Source organism: Pseudorca crassidens, chromosome 7 (genome assembly GCF_039906515.1).
Source record: "Pseudorca crassidens isolate mPseCra1 chromosome 7, mPseCra1.hap1, whole genome shotgun sequence".
Classification (NCBI taxonomy): Eukaryota; Metazoa; Chordata; class Mammalia; order Artiodactyla; family Delphinidae; genus Pseudorca; species Pseudorca crassidens.
Window position 1 is genome coordinate 103,122,035 of NC_090302.1, and position 26,360 is coordinate 103,148,394.

Sequence of the window (26,360 nt, forward strand, 5' to 3'; positions counted from 1 at the left end):
AGGCTATAAGTGCTATGGAGAAAAAAACGAGTGGGATAAGGGGAGTTAGGGTAGAAGAGTTACAATTTATGTAAGCTGATTAAGAATGGCTTTCCTGGGTCTTCCCTGGAAGTCCAGTGGGTTAGGACTCCACACTTTCACTGCCAGGGACCCAGGTTCGATCCCTGGTCAGGGAGCTAGAATCCCACCAGCCGTGTGGTGCAGCCAGAATAAAAAACAGGCTTTCCTGAAAGGGTAGAATTTGGACAAACGCTTGGCAAAGGCCTGGAGAAACAAATAGCGTTAGGTGCTGATGGTAATGCAAACTATATGCTGATTTGGCAATATATATCAAAGCCTTAATACAATAAATTTGCATCACTTTATAATTAGAAAAATAAACTTTTCTAAACAGAAGAGACCTAAGACAGACATTCATTCAGAGAGAGGTGTACATGGATAGTATTTCACTGTTTTTGTGTTTAGGAAGTTATTCTCTCCATCCCAGGAACAGCTGTATTTTCATCTCCTCTGTGCCAAGTTCACTTAAATTTGTGTTGTTTTCATAACTATATGAATACAAGAAGAGACTACCATAGATACTTGCCCTCTGGCTGGAAAATTAAGTCTGTGGCTCAAATATGGTTGGACTAGGGGAAAGCAAGTTGAATATGTAATTCCTAGCCTCAAAAATGGAGATGATGGTAATCATCTAATTATCCGATCCCTTTCTTCAAACCAGGTCCACAGTTACACAGCATAACATGCTAGGAATCCCTGGCCAAAGGGTTCTAGAGCTGGTGGAATGACATTGAAGTGGTCCAGCAGGGAGCTCTCCTAGCCTCTCTTCTGCTCTTCCATTCAGTTTTAAGACCTCTCTTCGACCTCTCTTTTTCCTCTTTGCATTCCTCCAAGCTCAAATTTATTTAAATGATGTAAATACTTTGGATGTTTCTCCCTGGACATCTCTGTTACACCTGGGTCTCAACAAGCAACTCAGGGTCTGCAAGTTGTTACAGCTTAACTAGTCATCTAGCTGAGATCTTACAATCAATATCCCCTGACCTACAGGATTTCAGAGGTCATGGCTATTCATAGGATGAGTGAGGCCCTCCACACTGCTTCACTCAAACCTGGAAGGACCTTCTTTTTAGCAGAAACTGCAAAGCCCATGCCTTTGGACCTTTAGAATGCAGTATGTTTCCAGCGTGCTGGGGTCCCTGCATAGTTAATTGGGTGGGAAAAACCAAAGTACTTCCACCCAGATCTTGGCTTTGTCGGTTGATGGTCTAAGGAGCTGGGATTTGTGTTTTCGGTCTCCTTCCAGGGGAGTTTCATTGCTTGCATGATTGCCATCCTGCGGCAGATGGACGAGAGCCACTACAGCCACTACATCAGCACTTTCAAGACCAGACAAGACATTATTGTAAGTTGTCTTCATTGGATCCTGGTAACTTAAGACTTCTCATATTTTGGCAGAACTGAGCGTCCTGAGTCTGGGGTTCCCTTCGCACACACCTCTGAAGGCTGTGTCGCTTTCCACAGGGGTTACAAGAGGGACAGTTTTTCTCTGCCCACAGGATTTGAAGAAGAGTCCAGTACATATACCAGGAGGTCCTCACGCAGCCACCTACGTCTCTTGGATTTAGAGAGAGCCCATATTTAGAAACATTTGGGTGACCTCTTTTGCTCTCAGAAGAGGACAGTGTCTCATTTTCAGGGACAGTAGTCACCCATGCCCTGGCAAGGATTTTAGGAGGCAAAGATGTTCATGGTCTTTTAAGATGTGGTTGATGTCATCCTTTTCAGTATTCCCTGGAGAGGGAAACAAAAAGAGGTAATACCTGCCCCCAGGTAACAGTTGTAAGTTATCGTCAGTTGAAAATATTCCATTCTCTTCTGTTTTAAACAAGAAAATTGTTCTCATAGTTACCATTAAGCATACAGCCGAAGGTGGCCCAGGAGGCTAAGTTAGATCTCTGGCTGCTTCCCCAGGATCCTTCCCTTCAGGGAATTGTTAGTGGCTGTTAAACATCCCTGAAGGTGAGAATTCCCTGGCCGTCCAGTGGTTAGGACTTGGTGCTTTCACTGCCGTAGCCTGGGTTTAATCCCTTGTCGGGGACCTAAGATACAACGAGCTGCATGGCCAAAAAAAAAAAAAAAAAAAAAATCCCTGAAGATATTGTCTTATCTTGTGAAGTAGTGGGCTGGACAGGGAGATTAACAGGCAGGGTCTCATTGCACTCATCTTTGCTCCAGGTAACTTCGCATCATTCGTGCATATTCCAATTTTCTTTATGCTCCAGATTTTCCACTTTCTGCCTTTATTATACTGATAGCATGTAGCCAGTACACCCAAAGATATCCAGCTCTTTCTTTGCCAGTCACTCTCCTTTCTGTGAGGTCTACATGAAGGAAAAACACACAAGGAATTGTACTGTTTATTACTATTAGTTGTAATCGATCCAGTGATGAACCCTCAGAGCACTGTCCTGGACCACAATAAAGGACTTAATGGGGCTTAGTCTGGAGTCCTATGTGGACCTCCACATAGGCCATGCTCTGGCTGGCAGCGTGGTACAGGAATCTGTAGCGATCCGTAGCTGTGCTTGCAGAGATCTGGGTGAGAGAATTAGGAAGAGGGGAGAGGTGGGGAGAGGTGGAAGCCGAGGGTAGCAGTGTTTCTCCTCCGTAGTGGGTTTAAGAACACAGGCTTTAGAACACCTGGATCTGGGTTTGAATTCTGACTATTCTGCTTCCCCCTATGAAATTTTGGGCAAGCTGTCTAACCTCGCTAGACCTCAATTCCTCCTCGGTTGGATGGTACCTACCTGGGGGCAGGAGGTAGTTAATGTGAGTATTGATGAGTGGACATGTGGAAAATGCCTCACTTTGTGCCTGGCGTGTGTTACTAGCTATGAGAACCAACTACTTATAATAATGGTAATGATATTACATTATCATTACATATATAATAGTATTATTATTATGTAAGATAAAATTAATATAAAAATAGTTTAGTGACTTTTTTTTCAGATTCCCTTCTGAAAGCAGGAAGAATAAAGAAAGTTATACTAAATTCGAACTCTTGACAATTTGGCTCCTTTAAGCAAAAAGAAGAAAAAAAACAAACAAACCAGATTTAACTCCTTTTCTCCAGGACTGTGGTGAGCTCTTCCCCTGCATCATCTTTTTTTTTTTTTTTTTTCTTTTTTTTCTTTTTGCGGTACGCGGGCCTCTCACTGCTGTGGCCTCTCCCGTTGCGGAGCACAGGCTCCGGACGCGCAGGCTCAGTGGCCATGGCTCACGGGCCTAGCCGCTCCACGGCATGTGGGATCTTCCCGGACCGGGGCATGAACCCGCGTCCCCTGCATCGGCAGGCGGACTCTCAACCACTGCGCCACCAGGGAAGCCCTGCATCATCTAATTAAAAGAGGATTATTGTCCCCAAGGGAATAGTACTCATCAGTGGCAGAACTGCAGGGTACGGCTAAGCCCTTTGACCTCCAGTGGACTGTTCTTTCTCTCGCTCCTGCTGCTTCTGAAGAAATCACTTGAAAGACTTTGGGAAGTGGTAGATAAAGTGAGGCCTGGGGTTATCTGTGAACTGCCTTTATATTATGTCATCAATGTTTACAGTTCACTGAGAGCACTAGAGTTGAATATGGAGTTGGCATCAGAATAGATAACCGGCATCTACATCCTTGTTTCACAAACCATCAACTCCTGTTGACTTGAGGAGTTAATAGGATAGTTAATAAGTAATGGATGCACTTAAAATTCATGATGAAAAACTGGAAAACTTGTGAACTATGTCTGTGATTTCAGAGTGGAGGGTAAAGAAGTTTGACTCTCCATTGAACCAGAAGGAAGTAACACAGACTTGAGAGCTGGAATTGCTCCCATTCCTATGCTGTTTGGCGTCCGAAGTGTACTGGTTAGCCAACAGGACCGGGGTCTCAGAGGAATATTGTTAGAAACAGAACCCAGGCCCCCTGCCTCCCAAGCCCCGTTTTCTTTCTGTGTATGATGTCATTCATGAGCTAGAACTGCACGGTTTAGTGCCAGAGAAATTGGACTGGATTTTCATTTCAGGAATCTGAGCGGAAAATGTCTAAATTTAACTAACTAATAAATTAAAAAGCTTCCCAAACTTTTTAGCTTTGATTTTTTAGCCCGATTGTTCTGAGTTCCTTTTTCCTCTTAGCCCTCTTTCGAGTAGAATAGCTGTTTTTTTTCAGTACTGGGCCTTTGTTATTAGGTTTTACAGACATGATGGTCCACTGCTATAATCTCTTTTTAAGGACCATTTAGGACCCTCCCCCCAGGCTACGCATGGTAACGTTCCTGGAAGAGGAAGAATCGTGACTCTGCTTCTTATTTATAGCATTTTTGTTCTGTTCTAATAATAATAAGGGAGAATTGGACTCAGAGTTATTAGAAGTATCAGTTTTCTCAGACTCAGAGAACAAACTGGTGGTCGCTAGAGGGAAGGAGGGTAGAGAGATGGATGAAAGAGGTGAAGGGGATTAAGAGATCCTAACTTCCAGCTGTAATGTAAATAAGTCCCAGGATGTAATGTACACATAGGGAATCCAGTCAGCAATGTTGTAACAACTTTGTATGAGGACAGATGGTAACTGGGTTTATTGTGGTGATCATTTCCTAATGTATAAAACCATCGAATCACTATGTTGTACATCTGAAACTAACATAATATTATGTTAATATTAATTAACTAATATAATATGTTAGTATGTTAATTGTAACTCAATTTTTAAAAGACACCAAAAAGTTAAAAAAAAAACACAGGTATCAGTTTTCTCACAGTTGTTGGTGAATTCATTTGAAGTACAGTAGATCCATTCAGACAACATTGGCGGCCAAGGACTGAAGATATTATGGCTCTGAACTTGGGATCCAGAATCCCAAGGTCTCTTCCTAGCTCTCCAGCTTCTTGGTTTCTATGGCCTTAAGCCAGTCGTTTCATTTTTCAACAGTCTCAGTTTTATCATTTATAAAATACAGACCATTTTTTAATCCTTCTCTTCCTTATCAGATTACATGATGTAAACATCAAATCATAGGATACCTGTAAGAATGCTCTGTTGAATACACACTGCTATGTTTAAAATAGATGACCAGCAAGAAACTACTGTACAGCACGGGGAACTCTGCTCGATATTCCGTAATAACCTAAATGGGAAAAGAATTTGAAAGAGAATAGATGCATGTATATGTATAACTGAATCACTTTGCTGTACACCTGAAACTAACACAACATTGTACATCAACTATGCTCCAATATAAAAGAAAGTCAAAAAAAATACTCTGTTATCCCTATAAACCTTACTCAAAAGATAGACTGTTATGGGACCTGGGCCATCGTATTCCTTCCTTTACATCAGTGTGCTGGAGGAAAGGCTTATGAAGTATAACCCAGTTTTCCCCCAACCATTCCTCCTTTGTTTTCTGCAGGACTTCCTTATGGAAACTTTTATCATGTTTAAGGATCTAATTGGAAAGAACGTCTACGCCAAAGACTGGATGGTCATGAATATGACACAGAACAGGTGAGACCGACCATCGCAGGGCTGGAGGCATTTGAAAACTTGGGTCTGGAAACTAGGTTTTGACCCTTGTGAAGCATGTTAAATCTCTTTGCTTCAAGTCCACCATCTGTAAAGTAAGGTTCCTCCTGCTTTCGTGGTCCTGGTTTACATGCTTCTGTTCTTGATTCCAGGCAGGCTACTGTGGTCACTCTGACTTGGGCTCTCTACTCTCTTCTTTCTGCTATAACCTCCTCATTGCTTTCATGTTGATTGTCGGCATCAGCTCTGCAAGGTATCTTTCAGTGTCTCCATATGGACTTCATCATCCTGACATTCAAGGCCTCTGCATCCCAGCCCACCCTGCTTTTCTAGCCTTGTCTTCCACTGTTTGCCTCTATATACAACTTGCCCTCCAATCAAACTGGCCTCTTCCCTCCTAACCCTGACCCTGACCCTGACCCTGACCCTGACCCTGACCCTGACCCTGACCCTGTTCCTGTTCTGTGCCTCCGCTCACGCTGCTGCTTCCACCTGCAGTGTCTGCCCCATTGTTTCTGGCCATCAACATGCCTCCCATTCCTTCAGGTCCTTCGCAAATGCCATCTCCAAAGGAAGCCGTTCTGATCTGGATGTTGTCTTCTCTTCTTTTGATTTCCCCATACCTCTTTGACACCCCCTCCTAGAATTTTCCATATTCTTTGTTGGGTCATGGTTCAATTCACAGGTTGCAAATGATCTCCACCAAGTTGTAGATTTCTTAAGACCAGGAACCATTCTTTCAAGGCAGAACCTAAGCCAGTGCTTTGCAGTTGCTGATCCTCAACAAAGACTTGTTGAATGAAAGTGAAATGGACTGAATACAGATACTAAAAGAGATTCAGGATTTTTTTTTTTTTTTTGCGGTATGCGGGCCTCTCACTCTTGTGGCCTCTCCCGTTGCGGAGCACAGGCTCCGGACGCGCAGGCTCAGCGGCCATGGCTCACGGTCCCAGCCGCTCCGCGGCATGTGGGATCTTCCCGGACCAGGGCACGAACCCGTGTCCCCTGCATCGGCAGGCGGACTCTCAACCGCTGTGCCACCAGGGAAGCCCCGAGATTCAGGATTTTTAAAGAGCTAAATAAAGTAAATCATTATGATAAGCATTTTTGTTAACTCTTGGTGGATACCTGATATCTAATCAGGATACCTGATTAGAAAAACCCTTCCCAACTATGTACAGATTAGAGAAACAATTGCATCCGAAGTCCTAGACTTTAAAACGTAAGCATCACGATGGAGCAAAAGGAGCCTTGGTCTGAGGCTCAGGAGCCCTGGCTTGTCCTCTGAGCTGCACTCTGAACTGGCTAAATTGTGATGCAGCCGTGAACTGTGCTAGTAGTCAGTTCAAGAAACTGATCTTCAGTGACCTTCTCTGTAGAATGTGCTGTAGTTGGTCTCTAAGGACCTTAATAGATCTAAAGGTCTTAGATTGCCAAGTCCAGGTTTGATTTGCTTTGGCTTTTAACATAGATGGAAAATGTTTCAAAGAGCATGAAGTTGCCTTCTTTATCCAGTGTGTTTTTCCTCCCCTAGGGTTTTCCTCCGTGCCATAAATCAGTTTGCTGAGGTTCTCACAAGGTTCTTCATGGATCAGGCAAGCTTTGAACTTCAGGTAAGCATGCGACTCACCTAGGAGTTCCTTGAATTCTCAGCCAAAGCAAGAGAACCGTTTCCTTTTGGAAAACATCGCCTCAGATTTTTTATCATAACACAAATACACACAAACACACCTGCTTGCAGGTAGGCACGCAGGTATTCCTCTACCTACAAACGGTTTAGTGTCCAAAGAGCAGTTTGTATAAGCACCTGTTTGAAAGTCCAAAGTGATAGCAAAACTGGTGATCACTTGCTCCATCTTTATTCATGCATTCATCCAACAAATATTAGAGAGTTATATGTACAGGGCACTATTCTAGGCCCTGGTGAAGGCAGACAAGGTCCTGCTTCCGTTACAGGGTACATTTTGTTGGTGATGTGCTTTTGCTGTGATATGGCCTGCGTTTGAATCTATGGAACTTTGGAAGTAGAGAGTCATAAGCAGAGGAGATTATATATACATATTGCATACACATATACATGTTTATGTGTGTATATACATATGTTTTTTTATGTGTGTGTGTATATATATCAAAATGGTTATATACATGTGTGTATTTATACATACACACACACACACACACACACATAAGTACCTATGCCAAAATGGAATCAAGCTGTACAGTTCTTTGGTAACCTGTTAATCTACTTTATTTACTTTTTCTGTGATCTTTTCGATGATAATAAATATTTTCACAGTATTTTTAATGGCTGAAATACAGTGCATTGTATGGCTGGACCATGGTTTACTTAACCGAATTCTTCTTATGAGCATCTAGATTGTTTCCATTTTCTGTTATTATGTTCAGTAGCAGTGTGAGGGCCTTCCTTGTTTTAAATATTTTTTTAAATACCCATAAATATGTTACCAGGATAAAGTCCGAAAGTATTTACTAGTCAGGAATTTGGCACATTGTCAGGGCTTTTGATAAGTATTGCCCAACTACTTACTATAAATAGGTACACTTCTTGGCAACAATTTTCCTTTATCCCAGGAGTAAAGACAAATATAATAGTTTGGGTTATTTTTAAAAGCTTGATATTAATAAAGCATTAAATAATTGAAACACAGGAGAGAAAAGGAAGTCCTGTGGATTTTATTTTGGATTTTTTCCCCGTTAATTGCTGGCGAGTGCATTTGTACCATGTGGCACTGTCTCATTATGACCCATATTAATGTTATTTTCTGTTTCTTTTCACCCACATCATTAATTTTGAACAGCTCTGGAACAATTACTTCCATTTGGCAGTCGCTTTTCTCACCCATGAGTCCCTTCAGCTTGAAACCTTCTCACAAGCCAAGCGCAACAAAATTGTAAAAAAGTAAGTGTCCTCTTAAACTTGCTTATGATTGGGAAGGTGATTCTTCCATTTCTATTTGGAGCAGGAGTTTTGGTATCCCAGAAATTACTGTTCAGTGGCTACCTGTGTTGTTAATGAGATAGGTCTTAAAATAATCATTTAATAGACCTCAGATTTCCCCAGATTCACATCTCTTCTCAGGGGCCCATTCATTTTCAAATCAACCATCACATTCTATGATAGAATCTCTACATAAAGAGACACTGAAGCCAGCCAGTCCTCCCATCACCAGGAACAGCTGCCATCTGCTGGCAGCTTGTCCAAATGGCAGGCATAGTGCCTCTCTGTCTCATGCTTCACAGAGCAGACTCCTTTGGCACCATTGGTCTACCTCCCAGTTTCAGTCACTTCAGCAGAGGAGCCAAGAGTAACACATCACCTAAAAACACCCTCCAGATTCCTGGCTCAGAATTCAAAATGGACCTTTGTGCAAGAGTGATGAGAGATTTAGGGAAGACTTTCATTGCTTTCAGCTCAAGTCTGTTTCGAAGTTCATTGAGAGCCTGGGAACTCAAAGGCTGTGTAATTAAATAGAACTTGAGAAATTTATCATTTAAAAGCTGTGAATTTTAGTTCTGTTCCCCTGCTGGCATGTCTGGGACTCTAGGCAAATTATTTAGCATCCCTCTAGCTCCTCCCTAAAATACTAAGATTGATGGCTAAGTGATAGAGATTTAGTGATTGCACTTTCAAAGATAAAAGTAAAACCTGTTTTGTAGGTTTCCTTGTGGGGTGGGTATCAAGAGATATTTGATTTTTAAGATGGACACCTTAATCTTATTCTTTAGAATACTGTAGATGACATAACTTCATTCAAGGATGTATTTGATTTTGGTTAAATGACCATAAGTGAAATGAGTTGACACGCAAGTCTGATAAATAAAGTGGCTAGTTAGGATTAATGACTCTGGTTTTGGTCAAAGGAAAGTATGACTGTAAGTACAATCCATGTAAAAATATATATGCCTATGGGCAAAGATAAACCTTAGGAAATAAAAACATTGATATTAAGCCTATAGGAATGTGAATGAATTTCTTTTCAAGACTTCTCTGATTTTTAGTAAAAGCATCAACAGTAATATTAATAAGCAATAAGAATAGTTATCATTTATTATCTATTATGTGCTGGACATGGACCACATATGCTTATATAATAATAATAAAATGAGCTTAGGTACCTTTGTTAAATAGGAATAGTAAGAAAAATTTTTCAATATGATTTTTATACTGGCTTCTGAAGACACTTCCAAAGCAAGAATTTGAAAAAAGGATGTTTGGTGCAATAGTATCGTAAGTAGAAAACATAGAACCGTGCTGGCAGGGTAGGTCCTAAGTCCATATTCTAACTCCTTGGGAACATTTACAGCATCTACTTTTGACCCACCCTATTTCTATTTTCTAAGCCTCCAGCCTCTGATATGGTGTATGGTGTGGGGCAGCCCTAGGCATATGTATTCTTTAAGAGATTTTCAGGTGACTTTGATTCACCTCCGCCCAAGAACCACTGTCTAGATCAATGCTTCTCTACTCTTTTTGCCTCCATTGTCAACTCCTGTAAGGAACCTTTTTAGAAAATGTTTTTCTAATCACACCCCCCATGAAATATTAATACCACAGATACACCATATATCAGTTTATGTACTAAATGTATATCTGTACTTTATACATAAAAACAGGAAGCTTTTTTTTTGCCCCCATGGACCAATTTTCACCCCTTCAGGGATACTGTCACCCCCACTGAGAATGTATGTCTAGAGATTCCCAATGTGAGTGCTTTGAAGAGCGTCCTGGTGTGGATAAGGGTTACTCAAATATAAGTATATAGAGACCAGCCACATTACTGTGTAAGTCATCCCTCATTCATCTTCCTTTTCTTTAGTGTTTGTTGTGTTTTATTTTATTGTTTTGCTTAAGAGCAACCAGAGTGTTTCTCACTCTTCCCTCTTCAATAAAGTTTGTTAATCTCATTTTGTCAGTGAGTTTTTGACACTTACTTTGGTCTTCCTCCTGCTGTGAAAGTCCCCCCACCTCTATGTGGCTCAGTTCTTGGGGGCTTTTTTAGGTATCGACCACATCTCCTTGTGGGATCTTAGTTCCCTGACCAAGGATCGAACCCTCACCCCCTGCAGTGGAAGCACAAGCCTTAACCCCTGGACCACCAGGGCAGTCCCTCGACCACATCTCTTAATGTGATTTTGCCTCGAGACGTAGCTTAATTGTGACCTAGAGGAGCACAGGCTCTTTTACTCCCTCATCATTGTATTATGTGTTCTCGTTTCCACTGCACATCTTTCTCCTGGTTTATGATCTCCTTCCTAGATACGGGGACATGAGAAAGGAAATCGGCTTTAGGATCCGGGACATGTGGTATAACCTGGGTGAGTGTATAACCCAAACAGGCCCACACACCACTCCTGGGCGACACGCATCCCACGATGAATTCTTTTCCATTTTAATTCCAAGAATCCTGAGATTGATTTCTCTGTGTGTCTGGAAGTGCAAGTTGACTTGTCGGTCTCTTACGACATCACATGTTATCAGAAAACAATATTTAGTCACTCACTTCTGAATTGATTTACCCACATAAACTTTTTCTTTTCTTATGGGCCCTGTGGAGGAAGATTGTAGCACTTTACTTCCAGTGAAATTATTTTTTTTCATGTCCTCACTTACTTTCATTTCAGGTCCCCACAAAATCAAATTCATCCCATCCATGGTGGGTCCAATTCTGGAGGTCACACTGACCCCCGAAGTAGAGCTCCGGAAAGCCACCATCCCCATTTTCTTTGATATGATGCAGTGTGAGTTCAATTTCAGTGGAAATGGCAATTTCCATATGGTAAGGAGTGGTGGACCTGTCATCTTACTAATGCACGTAGAGTCAACTCTCATTGATTTTCTTTCTATATAGAGAAGCGGTAGCCTGAATAAAACAAATCAAAGGTGATCTAAAAACTTCTTCTTGTGCATTTTATTTTGTAAAGCAGTTAGTCATAGGATCAGATATTCCAACCAAGGCTCTAGGAGCAGCCTTTTCTGCTGCGTGTGTTTCCTAAAGAAGCACTCTTATCTCTGGATAATTAAAATTTGACTTCATGCAGTTTAGTCCTATCTCTTGAAAATATTGCAGTGGATTGAGGGAATGGTGCAGGGGTCTTTAGCTTTGAGACCTTAGTCTGCCTGATATATTTTTCCTATGCTTCAATTTCCTTATCTATACAGTATATTAGTATCGAATGGAAGATTTTGCAGCTATGAAGCTCTGCAAAAGCAATCCCACTGTCAAGACTTCGACAGGAACCAAAAATAAAATGGAAAATTAGAATCATTCAGCTATTTTTGTATGCATAGTTGGATTAGATGATAATGTTTGGGGTAATTTTTTCCCGTAAATATAAAGCAAAGGACAGAGTAGCACAAGGCTGCTTTAGAAAGTTTCGATATTAATGGATGATGTGAAGTGGGGTCTTCCTCTATGTACGTTGGAATTAGTTTACAATTCAGTAAAGGGGTTGGGTCAAATCTAGAAAAGTTGGCTGGATGTCTTTCGTGTCCTCTTCTGAGAATGTGGCATTCTCCTGGAAATTCTGCCTCTGCTTTCAGTTTGAGAATGAGTTGATCACAAAGCTGGACCAAGAGGTGGAAGGGGGAAGAGGAGATGAACAATACAAGGTCCTTCTGGAAAAACTGTGAGTATTTCAGAAACAAAATCTCACGTTGATGGCATCATTTAGTGATGGAGAAAAACAGGCTTCTGCTGCCCTTACAGACCAGTTGAGTAGTCTCAGCATCCCTGGGGTCACCACCATGAATGGTTCTCGGGGGGTGGGGGGGGTTCATGGAGTTTACACGATCCACTGCTGACATTTGTTTGTCTGCTGTGAGTCAAATGTTCATGTCTTTCTGGCCAGCCCGGCCCTCGAGAACAGAGCAGATTGAGGAGAGAGGGAGATGGACAGAGTAGTGGCATTTTGCCCAGTGTTTGAAATGCTGAATTTTAACAAAAGTGCTAGCACCTCTAAGTATGGCTTCGAAGCAATAATTTAAAGGAGAAGGGAAAAACATTTCAAGGTCCACTTTACATTTAAGAATACCTTATGCCCTGTGAAGGATGTCTGAGAACACCAGGTACAGCTCCAGCCCTTTTCACTGCCCTCCGCACACCCCAAGCCAACACATTCATTCCCTCCCTGTGCTCACATTATCCCACTCTTCCCTTTGCCTGTCACCCTCTGTCCCTCTTACTCTCCTTTGCATGTATGGAATGACAGTGTAACAAGAGTGGTTGAAAACACTTAGATGTTGGAGAGAGAGATTGTGCTTCAAATCCCGCTTTCTCCACATACTAGGATTTTGACTTTGGACAGATGCTCTAACCTATACCACGCCTCTTTTTTTTTTCTGGTCATCTATAATGATAAGATCTGTATTTTAGTGAGGATTAAATGAGATGATGCGTTAACACAGTGTCTGTCACAGAGCTCATGCTGGACAAATGTTGGCTGCTCTGGTGTTCATTACTGTTATTATCTGCAGATCTTCCCAGCATCCTGGGTTGTAACTACCCTAGACTGTTCATTTCTTATGTTCTCTGAACTTTTATGATATTGGCCACCTCTGTCACCTGTTGATTGGGTACATGCCTGAGTCTTTCTGGGATTTACCTGCTTTATGGACGTGGTGAGCACTAGACTGAGCTGAGGACGGGGACACTCCCAACTCTGTTTTTCATTTTTCAAAGATTTTTTTAAGGAACCAGCACACGGGGTACTCAGAAATGGAACTGATGACTCGTCTATATTTTAAGGAACTAGAAATCCGTCTTATTTTGTTTGTAATGGATGATAAGATCGTTTGTTGATCTTTTCATCCTATATCCATTTGGTCTCCCTGTTTGAGATTCAGACCTTTCAATTTATCACTTTTGCAATTCTGATCTCATATGGGAATTAAGTGCAGGTGTTACACACACATACAAACACACACATTTACAAGTGATAATAAAACTACACTTTAAAAAAAAGCCTACAGTTGACTTTTCACATACAGATCTAATTTTTCCTTCATTCTTCTTGGATCACGAATGCAGAAAAATATGACTGTGCAAGTTTCTAGTGCTCAAGAATAATTCTAGAGTCTGGACTAATGCTTTGAACCCATTTTTTCTCCTGTTCCCAAAGCTTTCTTCTAATTTTCTAATCTGAGAAGCTCCTATAGAAGCTTTGCTCTATTTCGGTCCAGAGGGAGAGGATTTAGACCAAAAGTTTAACCTCCATCTACCTATCTACAACTGTGCATTTTTTCCTGAAAATAACATTTTTTTAAACATCTTTATTGGACTATAACTGCTTTACAATGGTGTGTTAGTTTCTGCTTTATAACAAAGTGAATCAGCTATACATATACATATATCCCCATATCTCCTCTCTCTTGCGTCTCCCACTTTTATCCAAAGAGCCACATGTCTAGCAGTGTAGTAGGTTCCTAGGTTCCTCTAGGCTGGGCATCAGTCCAAGATTCTCCAGAGTTCCCTCAGGATGCCCTGAAGTGCTAGGCCTTAGGGAGAATAAAGACAGAGAAAAGATGGTCCTTTCAAATAAGTAGAGAGATCAGATAGCACACACAAACCTTTTGGGCAAAGGTTCTCATTTCTGTGGTATTGACAGAAGACAAATACAAATAGAAATTCAAAGAAAGGCATAGTGGGCTGGGATCCTCAGTGATGATAGGGCTTGAGCTACAGACCTAAAGAAAACGTAGAACTTGAGTAACAGCGAGGAGCCTTGTAAGTGCAGGAGCCAGGCTAGCATAGACTGGAGTTACAAGGAAGGTGTATGTGTCCTAGTCTGCCGCCACCTGCTGCCAGGACCATGGACAGCGCTCGTAGGCGGTGCTGGAGTCGCCGTGTGGGACATGGTCATTTGTCTCTATCTCTGCCCCACAGGCTTCTAGAACATTGCCGGAAACATAAATACCTCTCCAGCTCCGGAGAAGTATTCGCGCTCCTGGTCAGCAGCCTCTTAGAGAATCTCTTGGACTACAGAACCATTATCATGCATGACGAGAGCAAGGAAAACCGCATGAGCTGTACCGTTAACGTGCTGGTACGTGCCACGCCCCTCGGATGGCGAGAGGGCAGTGCCCGGCCGCCCCTGCACCCCATAGCGCAGCTCTAAGTAGATCCGGCAGAGACAAAGGTCCCCTGGGACCACCTTTCCAGAGTCTGTGTCCTGCTAAGTCCAATTGGAATGGCCAACTCAACTTTGAACTCACAGATGCCAGCTGCCTCAGGGGTAAATGTGGAAACAGGGATAGAAAATGCAACATAAGCTCTTGACTCAATTCTCTTACCGAAGGCCATCCTCAGCCTGTTTCTCTGTCTTGCTTTTATGTGGTTGCTTTACTGTTGGGATTATTCGACACAGACGAAAATGCGTTAAAAACAATCTACCATGAGTAGAGAATTAGTCCATGAAATCCTCTAGGTGGTGGAACCCTGTGGTCTTGCCTTTCCTTAGACAGTTGTAACTGGCAACACAGACTTCAGAGGTTTAGGCCGCCGTACACTCCTCTTCATATAAATCAAGAACCTACCACCTCTGATTCCCTGAGAAAACAGAATATCAGGTGACTTGGGTATGACCCACCTGTCTATTCACCTAGAAGGTTCCCTCACATGTCCCAGAAGCAGGGTCCTAAAAGAATTCAACTTTTCTGCTTTATAAATTGTCACTTCCTTATTTTGTTGGGGGTATTCGTTAAAGGGAAAGAAGAAAGTCTTTGGAAAAGTGACACTTGAAAAGTGCAAGTAGTGGTTTGTCCATTGTTGTGGCAAGCTCATCGATAATGGCTTTGTGTTGGTATTTTGTGACTTTTTTTGTAGAATTTTTACAAAGAAAAGAAGAGAGAGGACATCTACATAAGGTAAGCTGAAAGAAGTTTCTGCTTTTGCTGTTTATGTCAGGGCTTTATGATTTATTTCTCCAATAACTGAAAACAATAAGCCCCAACACCATGCTTGCGGCTTCGAGAGACACCAGAAAGTATGTGATATGCTCCCTTCTTCCTAAAAGGGTAGACGCTTTAGACAGATACACAAGTAAGTACAATACGAGGAAGTGTAGAGGGAGGATCGTGTCGGGATTCCAGGAAAGGATAGAGGGCTGTGGCCAGGTGACCAGGGAAAACAGCACAGGAAAGACGTGAAATTCACCCTCTGTCAAGGACTGTTAGCCCGACGTGCAGGAAGCCCTGAACGTGAAACCAACTTGGATGTAAGCGATGTGCATTTTTCTGGGGAGACATTCCTTAGCTCTCTTGAGCTTCCCAAAGGGGTCTGTGACGTTAAAAAATTTTTTTAAACATCACTGCCTTAAACGAAGAGTACAGAGTAGCACAGGTAGAGTAGGAAAGACACACAGGCAGGAAGCAGCACAAAGACTTAAGGAACAGGAAGTAACTATTCCTGCCGCCTGGCTGTGGCATGAGCCAAATGTCCCATCTACTCCCTGGCAGCAGAATGCCTCCTTTCTCCCATTCTGACCAGATACTTGTACAAGCTGCGGGATTTGCACCGGGACTGTGAGAACTACACCGAAGCTGCCTACACACTCCTCCTACATGCGGAGCTCCTGCAGGTAAGTGGATCAGGTATGCGGTATGTCAGCCATCCAGCCCTTTGGGACCGCATCCTGTACGATTTTGATGGGAAAGTTCCCTACTCAAGGAGGACCCTTTTATCCAAGAATGTTTTTATACCTTCTAAATAGGCACAGCTAGTTTTTAGACCAAGGTTGGGAAATTTTCCATTATTATTTATTTATTTACTTACTTTTAAATTTATTTTATTGAAGTATAGTTGACTGATAGTGTTGTGTTAATTTCTGCTGTACAGCAAAGTGATTCAGTTGTACATATATATACATTCTTTTTCATATTTTCCATTATGATTTGCCACAGGATATTAAATATAGCTCCCTGCACTCTACAGTAGGACCTTGTTGTTTATCCATTCTAATCCCAAAGTCCCAATCCATCCATCCCCCACTCCCTCTTCCCATTGGCAACCACAAGTCTGTTCTCTCTGTGTGAGTCTGTTTCTGTTTTGTAGATATGTTCATTTGTGTCGTATTTTAGATTCTACATGTAAGTGATGTCATATGGTATTTGTCTTTCTCTTCCTGACTTACTTCACTTAGTATGATCACCTCTAGGTCCATCCATGTTGCTGCAAATGGCATTATTTCATTCTTTTTTATGGCTGAGTAATATTCCACTATATATGTACCACATCTTCTTTATTCACTCATCTGTCAATGGACATTTAGGTTGTTTCCATGTCTTGGCTATTGTAAATAGTGCTGCTTTGAACATATGGGTGCATATCATTTATTTAAAAATCGTGAGGAAGCAGAGCACAACTTACAGGTTGCTAATACTGACACTGTAATTGAAAAAACAGGGACTTCCCTGGTGGTGCAGTGGTTAAAAATGCACCAGTGCAGGGGACACGGGTTTGAGCCCTGGTCAAGGAAGATCCCACATGCCGCGGAAAAACTAAGCCTGTGTGCCACAAGTACTGAGCCTGTGCTCTAGAGCCCGTGAGCCACAACTACTGAACTTGCATGCTGCAACTACTGAAGCCCACGAGTGAGCCTAGAGCACGTACTCTGCAACAAGAGAAGCCACCGCACTGAGAAGCCTGCGTACCTCAACGAAGAGTAGCACCCGCTCGCCACAACTAGAGAAAGCCCGTGCAGAAATGAAGACCAAATGCAGCCATTATTAATTAAGTTAAATAATTAAATATTAATTAAAAATAAATAAATTTATTTAAAAAAAGAAAAAACAAAACACACGTCAAGCAATATGTGTAAAACTGTAGAGAAGTGAGCTGTAAGTAAATATGGAACTGTAGAAGTACTATCCTATTTATACTGTCTCACTGAGGAAATTATATTGTGCCATGGATATAAATACAGCTCTGCATCATCAATCCCAAATAATTATTTCCAGCTCTGACGACTCCTCCAGCTTACTGTTCTGTCAACGTCAATCTCTGAATGACTAACAGACAACTCAAACTTGGCGTGACAGTAACAGGAGCTGTTCCCTCCACTGTCCTCCTGGGTCCGTCCCTTCCTCTCCTTTCTCCCCATTTCACTGAAGGGCACTGACATCTGATAAAAGATACTGTTCGTCATCATCTTTTACTCACCCCTCCCACATTCTGCACAAACAAGAATCGTGGACCCTCTGTCCAAAACCCTCCCTCACCCCATCCACTTTTCTTTCTTTTTTTTAATTGAGAAAGTTTGTGCTATAACATTAGATCTCCAGGGCCTATTTATTTATTTATTTTTAAAATGAATTTGTTTGTTTGTTTATTTATTTATTTATTTATTGGGTCTTCGTTGCTATGCGCGGGCTTTCTCTAGTTGTGGTGAGTGGGGGCTTCTCCTGTTGCGGAGCACAGGCTCTAGGTGCGCGGGCTTCAGTTGCTTGACACGCAAGCTCAGTAGTTGTGGCTCGCAGTCTCTAGAGCGCAGGCTCGGTAGTTGTGGCTCACAGGCTTAGTTGCTCCGCGGCATGTGGGATCTTCCCGGACCAGGGCTCGAACCCGTATGCCCTGAATTGGCAGGCAGATTCTTAACCACTGCACCACCAGGGAAGTCCTCCAGGGCTTATTTATCTACTAGTTTCAAGTTTATACCCTTAAACAATCTTCCTCCTATTCCCCCACCCTGCAGCCCCTGGTAACCACCCTTCTACCCTCTGTTTTTACAAGCCCTTATTTTTCAGATGCCACATATAAGTGAGATCGTACAGTGTTTGTCTTTCTTTTCTAACTTACTTCACTTTGAATAATGCCCTTAAGGTCCATCCGTGGTGTTGCAGATGGCAGGATTTCTTTCTTTCTCATGGCTGAATAATATTTCATTGTATGTATATGCCACATTTTTTTTTTTTTTTTTTTTGTGGTATGCGGACCTCTCACTGTTGTGGCCTCTCCCGTTGCGGAGCACAGGCTCAGCGGCCATGGCTCACGGGCCCAGCCGCTCTGCAGCATGTGGGATCTTCCCGGACCGGGGCACAAACCCGTGTCCCCTGCATCGGCAGGCGGACTCTCAACCACTGCACGACCAGGGAAGCCCTATACCACATTTTTATTCATTCATCCATTGATGGACACTTAGGTTGTATCTTGGCTAGTGTGAATGATACTGCAGTGAACACGGGGGTTCAGATGTCTCTTTGATAGCCTCACCCTATCCACTTTTCTTTATCTCCATTGCTACCATCTTGGTCCAAGTTATCATTTTTAGCCTCCTGCTACATCTCCCTGCCTCCATTCTTGTCCGTAGCAATTCATTTTCTTGTGTAGTTTAAATTTTATTTTATACCTAAAGAATCCATGTATATTGTTCTAAGCTTTGGAATTAAGAACTGGAGTCCTCTGCTTCACCACCTCCCCTAAGGCAGCCATTCACAGTTCATACTCAAGATTGGGGCACCAGAAAGCTTATTGTATGTGGGTTAGGGGGGAAGGCTTGTTGACTGTGGGATGATCCGAAAGAAACCACAGTGTCAGTGACTGTAGGTCTTTTCGTTTGTGCTGCTCAGAAAATTCAGCTCTCCTATCCTGGCATAAGGTATGAGGTGTGGTTGCCACGTTTTCCCCATAGAGCTACTCAGTAGGGAATGCTGCTTATTAAGCAGAGTCCACATTTTCATCATTTCCGCATTTTCATCATTGGTATGAGATCCCATCTTGATCACGTACTAAATCACTGTATGGAGGGTCGGGGGGAACCTCTTTCTAGATGTTACATATTCTGCATGGGTCTCTGTCAGTTCATGCACCAGGACCTCACTGTTTCCGTTATCAGTATGTTTTATGACCTAGTAGTTTCTCTTCATTCCTCTTCTTTTTCAGAGTTTTCCACCTTCTTCCTTTTTGTTTATTTTTTCATGACTTTGGAATCATGAAATTTAAAAATTAATTTAGGGGAGAATTTCCATGTTTATAAAATAGCATGTTCTCATCCAAAAGCATGGTATGACTTGCCCTTTGTTCAAGTCTGCTTTTGTGCCCTCCTGTGGTGTATTAACATTTTCTGTGTAGAAGTCTTGAATATTCCTTGTTATGTTGATCCCTAGATACCTTTGCTTTTTAGTTTAATTATGGTGAAATACATATAAAATTAAACTTACCATCCTAGGCATTTGTAAGTGTATAATTTAGTGGTCTTAAGTATATTCACATTGCTGTGCCTTGGTATCTGATCATTTTGGGTTTTTTCTTGTAGGGGTCATTTCTTCTGTTATCTTCGGCACGGTTATTATTTATATGAAATCCATCTCTAATTTATTTCCAAATATGTTAATTTTGACCCCACTACTTAATGCTCTCCTTATTTGTGGTAGGTTTTCAGTTGGCACCCTTTGTGAATGGATTGATTATGAAGAATACAATCATTACTTTCACATGATAGTTTTACCCTGTTTTGCATTTTTATACTTCCGCTTCCTCTCTTTTATCTGTACTGAGTGGTAACCACTACAACCACAGTTATGATGATTGGCAGCCTCACCTCATTCCTGACCTTCATGGGAATGCCTTGAGTGTCCATTTGGTATGCACTTGTTTTGAACCTGGCATGTGTATGTATATGCGTGTGCAATTTTTGTGTTTGATAAATCATCAAAAGTATATGATTGAGTCAAAGGTATATACAAATATTTCTGTGAATTTTTGCAGCTGAATATTTGTTACATTCATCTCCTTTCAATGAATTGATGTGTTGCATCAATCTCTTGTGTTGCGTGTGTGTGTTTTTCAGTGGTCTGACAAGCCCTGTGTACCCCATTTGCTTCAGAGGGACACTTACTATGTGTATACCCAGCAAGAGCTTAAAGAGAAGCTGTATCAAGAAATCATATCGTATTTTGACAAAGGCAAGGTGAGTGTTGGGTGGTTTGTTTTTGTGTGAAGGCAAAGGAGGAAATGACCCGCAATACTTACACACTGCAGTTCTGATCTTCACCAGCCAGAGTTAGCGCAGAGACCCCTACAAGACAGCCCAAACTTCAGACACCAGCTGCAAGTTCAGGGGTCCCCAGGCCACCCACATTTCTGACCAATTGACTATAAATTTGGGGAGGGAGTGCCTATGGTTCCCCCCCTCGGGTTTGATACTATACTAGAACAACCAACAAAACTTGGTAAAATGCTGTTCTTAATGATTACAGTTTTATCATAAAGGATACAAATCAGAACCAGCCAGATGAAGAAATACACAGGGCAAGGTCTAGGAGGGTCCCAGGTGCATGGCTTCTCTGTCCTCTCCCTGTGGATTCAGACACGTCACACTCCTGGCGAACTGATGTGTTCGCCAACGAGGAAGCTCATTTGAGCTCTGTGTGCAGGGTTTTTAATTTTTTGGGGTTTTTTTCGCCGCACCCCACGGCATGCGGGATCTTAGTTCCCCTACCAGGGATCGAACCCACGCCCCTTGCAGTGGAAGCGTGGAGTCTTAACCAGTGGACCGCCAGGGAAGTCCTGTGTGCAGGGTTTTTATTGGGGTGTCGTTGTATTGGCTGGACTGATTGAATCATAAACCCCATGAATAAACTCCATCTCCAGCCCCATCTCCTCCCTGGAGGTCTGGCTGATGCTGTCTAGCTCAAGGCTCCAACCCTCTAATCAAATGGCTGGTGGTTCTGGCAGAGGCGAGCCCCCCCTGCCCACCATGAGTCACCTTGTTCGTATCAACTCCCGTGTGGTCTGAGAGGTCCACCATGAATAACAGCGACACTCCTGTCACTGGGGAAATTCCAAGAGTTCAGAAGCTGCCTCCCAGGAGCTCAGAACAAAGACCAGCCAAGTTCTTTATTATGCAACAGTGACTCATAACTTACGCTTTACTATTCCCATGTGTATCTTTGAATTCTAATATTTTTAATGGGAGAGAAAATGAATAGATTAATTAAGGTAAGAAAAACAATAAACAGAGATCAGTTATCTTGAGGACACATAACCCAAGGGAGAATACAGTGGGCAGCCGAGAGGGCCTCCCTCTCTGTAACCTTAATTGTACCTTTTACATTTTGCTAAGGGCCGGGAGCTAGTATAATCCTTTTCAGTGCATTCTTTAGAGGTTGTTAGCTAACACCTGGGGCACATCCCATCCCCAGGTCACTGCCTGCCTGACACCTTAGGCTGTACGTAACAAGCAACTTAAATGCCTATGAGGAAGAGAAAGTAAAATAAACATATAAACTGGGCCACCGAGTCCTGGAATCTGTGATTAGCTGCAGAAAGCATGTCCAGCTGGAAGACTTTTAAATTGAAAATTGAAAAGAAGCATAGAAAGGGTAGGGGGAGAAAAAAAGTGTGTGCTATTGAAACAAAACCGATTCCAGATTTGACTTTTTTCAAGGCGCTGCCACTTCCAGCCACCACTCCTGTTTTACCAGTGGAACCTGTTGATTAAATAATCATCATGATAAAATAGCTACCCTCGATTTAGTGCAAGTTACTGTTTTGGGTGATTTTCAAGCTGCTTTTCTAATTTAATTCTCCCTATAACCCTGTAAGGTAGCTATTATCTCTATTTTACTGAGGAAGAATTTGAGGCCCAGAGAGCAAATATATTTGCTGAGACTTTAGCCTCTGCATCCCTTTACCCTCTTAAAAATCACTGAGGACCCCCAAGAGCTTTTGTTCACATGGATTATGTCTATTGATGCCTATTAATTTCTAGTCTTTGAAATTAAAACAAAATTTTTAAATATTTACTTGCTTGTTCTTTTAACAATAACAAACTTATTGCCTGTTAATATAAATCATATCTATTTATGAACAATGACCATATTTTCCAAGAAGTGAGCGATGTGAGTGGCATTGTTGGACATTTTTGCAAATCTCTGTATCATCTGGCTTCATAGAAACAGCAGGATTCGAATATCCACTCCTACGTCCAATGTGTTGTGACATTACACATCCTATAGCCCCTGGGAAACTCCACTGTAGACTCATGAGAGAATGAGCATTGCAAAAAGGCAAGTAAGATTAGTATTGTTAAGAAGATGGTTTTGACCTCATGGACCCCTCGAAAGGGTCCTGGGGACTCCCAGAGACCAGGGACCACACTTTGAGAACCTCTGTGCTAGGCTGTCTTCCCGTCTCTTCCATTGAGTTACCATTTGGTGAATGAGGAGTGAACCGGGCCCCATGGTGCTGTTGACTGGCCTCCTGCACCAGGCCCGGCTGAGGCCCGTGTGGCACATTTCAAAGAGTTTCCATGATCCAGGCCCAGAAATTTCAGAAGGGACAAATTTGGCAAACGATATTAGAAGATTTAATTATTTATTTATTTATTTATTTTTTTTTTGCGGTACGCGGGCCTCTCACTGTTGTGTCCTCTCCCGTGGCGGAGCACAGGCTCTGGACGTGCAGGCTCAGCGGCCGTGGCTCACGGGCCCAGCCGCTCCACGGCATGTGGGATCTTCCTGGACCGGGGCACGAACCCGTGTCCCCTGCATCGGCAGGCGGACTCTCAACCACTGCGCCACCAGGGAAGCCCCTAGAAGATTTAATTTTAAAATGTTTTTACAACTGTATGGGAACTGTACACACGTTCCTTCGGCAGCCAGAAACAGTGGAACTTAGCATGTGGTTAACAAGACTGACGTAGGAAATTTCCAGATATTGCGTTATTAGCAGTATCCAGCTAAGAGACATTTTATGAAATACCAAAATGATCAGAGTTTCATCGGTCTGGGATGCTAGCCTCAGATGCCAGATATGTGCCTTCGGCTGTAATTTACATGTGAGGCATTTCCTGAAGCTCTCTCTGACTATGTAGATAGTTTAGTTAGAAATAGGAAATCAGGGCCCTAACTTGGAGAAATAGTTTCCCAAATTCCACACAACAGTATGATCAGACTTTCTTTCATACCTCCACTCCTCCCAAACAACCTGACTCAGAAGGAACACACACACACATCTCAAAACCAGAACAAGAGCCCACACCAACTTCCTTTCCCCTCCAGCAAGACTTTCATGCTCTCAAAGACTAGGTCTTTGGAACTGGTTCCACTCCACTTTCAATGGTCATTGCTCTTTAAACTCAGCATTGCTTTGTTTGAGGACACATGGTGTTCTTCATGTTCTTACAAACAGAATTAACAGAAAATGCCCCCTGGCGAAGCGGCTAAGGTACAGTAGATTTTTGATGTCAGAAAACAGGGTTAGTTGATCCAAGCCGTGAGGAACGTCGGGAGTGTCCGCAGAAACTCAACCCACCTGACTCCCTAGTCATTGCCCAGTGACTCTCCAGTGGCTTTTTCAACTGGATCAATGACTGCTTTGTTCTCCACGGGTAACCCTCCTTTTCTTTTTCTGAAGATGTGGGAGAAGGCAATCAAGCTGAGCAAAGAGTTGGCTGAGAATTATGAGAGCAAAGTATTCGACTACGAGGGCCTGGGTGATCTCCTGGTGAGTCTGGGTCAGAAGTCGTCGAGCCTCTGGCAGGGGTGCTATTCGTAGTGTTTGTGAAAATGGTTTTGTAAGTTTAAAAAAGATAATTGATGTTCTTTACAATGGAAAAGTACACCTTGCTTAGAATAAAAATGAAGAGAAATGAGGTCTAAAAGCTGTTACCGCTATTTGTCCAGATTATCTTTGACAGGGGGCTCAGGATCCCTGTCTACAGCCCTCTCCTCTGTGCCTTTTGCTCCTCTGTGGACCCTCCATATCCCAGGCCCGGCACCCCTTTCCCCTCTCACTCACTCTGCCTTGCAGGAAGCCTTTCCACGTTTCAGATGTTTTCTGACATCTGTTCATCAGAATTACTTGTCCTGTGGTCCACATCCTCAGGGCTCTGCTGAATGAATGAACTGCTCATCTTTGAGCTCTGTTTTTTATGTTTATTTTCCAATTTTAAATCTTTTTTTTGTTTGTTTAAACAATTTTTGTTTTTAGTTTGTTTTTTTGTTTGTTTTCTATTGTTTCTTATTGTTTTTTATCTTGATTCTCCAGTTTTGCCTTCCTCCTGCTCCGAATGTCCCCGGACATCTCTGCTCTTACAGTCATCCCGTCCTTGTGTATTACACCTGGCTGTTGGCACAGGTCACCTATTTCAAAACAGTAAAACGAAACAAAAATAACCTTTTCCATGCCCAGTGGGGGGGCCAACACAATATTACATTGGATGATTTTCAGTGGAGGAGTCACAAAAGGTCAGGTCACCCATTGTCATGTAATAATTGGAGGAGATAGTTGTCAAGATCACTTTGAAAAGAATTTGCCCCTGTATGGTACCAGCTCCTGCCATCATGCAAAGAGTCACAGATGAATTTCACAAACTAAATTGAGCTGAGGCATGAGCAACGTAACAAGTTACCTCTCTAAGAAAACATTGTGATAGAATCCTTCACTGAGGTAGTGTAGTGATCACCTTGGCGCTAACCATTGTGGGAGGGACAGCTGTCAAACCCCCCCAGGTCTGGCTACCTATTTTGCTTCCTTTAAGGCTGACGCTCTATGCCCTGGTTGGGAAACCGCTCCCCACAGGAAGCATTAAAGATAGGGGTGGTACCAGTATATACAATGGAATATTAGCCATAAAAAGGAATGAAATTGGGTCATTTGTAGAGACGTGGATGGATCTAGAGACTGTCATACAGAGTGAAGTAAGTCAGAAAGAGGAAAACAGATATCATATATTAACGCATACATGGTACAGATGAACCCGTTTGCAAGGCAGAAATAGAGACAGATGTAGAGAACAAACATATGGACACTAAGGGGGGAAAGTGGCGGGGGTGGGGGGGGTGGTGGGATGAATTGGGAGATTGGGATTGACATAGATACACTAATATGTATAAAATGGATGACTAATAAGAACCTGCTGTATAAAAATAAATAAATAAAATAAAAATTCAATTACAAAAAAAAACAATAATAAGGGTGGTACCAGATTTGAAAAATAGAACACCACCACCACCTTCTGGGCACCTGTAGCTGAACCGAGGCCTTGAATCGAAACCACCTGCATGAACTGGAAAGTTCTCTCTTTCCTCATATGTCTCTGTTCCAGTGCAGCCACCCACCTGAATCTCAGAAAGTGCTTCTTAACCTTTTAGGGGTCCTGCATGTACTTCAAGAAACTGGTGAGAGCTAAACCGTCCCTCCCTCCAGAGGTGAATGCACACACATCTGTCCTTCTACACATAACTGCAAGGATTCCCAGACCCTCCCGGGCCCATTCGTAGATGCAGGTCCAAAACCACCAATCCAGGGAAAGGATAATTCTTTGGCCCAAAAGATATTTTACAAAGACCTTTCATTTCTCTCTGTTACGTGGGAAACAACAAAGCAAATAGTCTGAGCTTTTTTTTTTTTTTTTTTCCAGCGGTGCCCTTGTAACCTCCCTATGGAATGTCTTGTTTTGTTTTCCAGAAAAAAAGAGCCTCATTTTATGAGAACATCATTAAGGCAATGAGGCCTCAGCCTGAATACTTTGCTGTTGGCTACTACGGACAGGGCTTTCCTTCTTTCCTACGGGTAAGAAGCCTGAGGGTGGTCTCTCCAGCCATTAAACCCTGCAGTCTGCAGGAGGGAAGGTCTTCATTTCTTTTCCAGATGGGTCTAGCGTGTTAGCAGCTGGAGACCTCTGTTCTCACGGTGGGAGGTTAGGGAGGGAAACCACTTCCTGAGCCGCTGGTCTCTTCACCCTCCGGCCACCTCTGGTATTCTGGCAGTTCTTTTGTAAAATGACTTCTCCCAGGTGGAATGAAAAAGGGAAAAACAAAACCATTCCCTC

At 42.5% G+C, this 26,360-nt stretch overlaps 1 protein-coding gene across 3 annotated transcripts in view; it reads left to right on the top strand.

Annotated features, from left to right (window-relative positions):
• Positions 1-26,360, top strand: part of DOCK5 (dedicator of cytokinesis 5) — a 212,028-nt gene that overhangs the window by 157,538 nt on the left and 28,130 nt on the right. For all 3 annotated transcript variants that reach the window (XM_067745180.1, XM_067745179.1, XM_067745181.1), the window contains 13 exons: positions 1,307-1,405; positions 5,458-5,552; positions 7,105-7,183; positions 8,390-8,490; positions 10,849-10,907; positions 11,214-11,368; positions 12,133-12,218; positions 14,474-14,633; positions 15,413-15,453; positions 16,076-16,166; positions 20,373-20,492; positions 23,942-24,031; positions 25,997-26,101. In XM_067745180.1, coding sequence (XP_067601281.1) covers positions 1,307-1,405; positions 5,458-5,552; positions 7,105-7,183; positions 8,390-8,490; positions 10,849-10,907; positions 11,214-11,368; positions 12,133-12,218; positions 14,474-14,633; positions 15,413-15,453; positions 16,076-16,166; positions 20,373-20,492; positions 23,942-24,031; positions 25,997-26,101 — 1,281 coding nt within the window. The remainder of the gene's footprint in view (positions 1-1,306; positions 1,406-5,457; positions 5,553-7,104; positions 7,184-8,389; positions 8,491-10,848; positions 10,908-11,213; positions 11,369-12,132; positions 12,219-14,473; positions 14,634-15,412; positions 15,454-16,075; positions 16,167-20,372; positions 20,493-23,941; positions 24,032-25,996; positions 26,102-26,360) is intronic.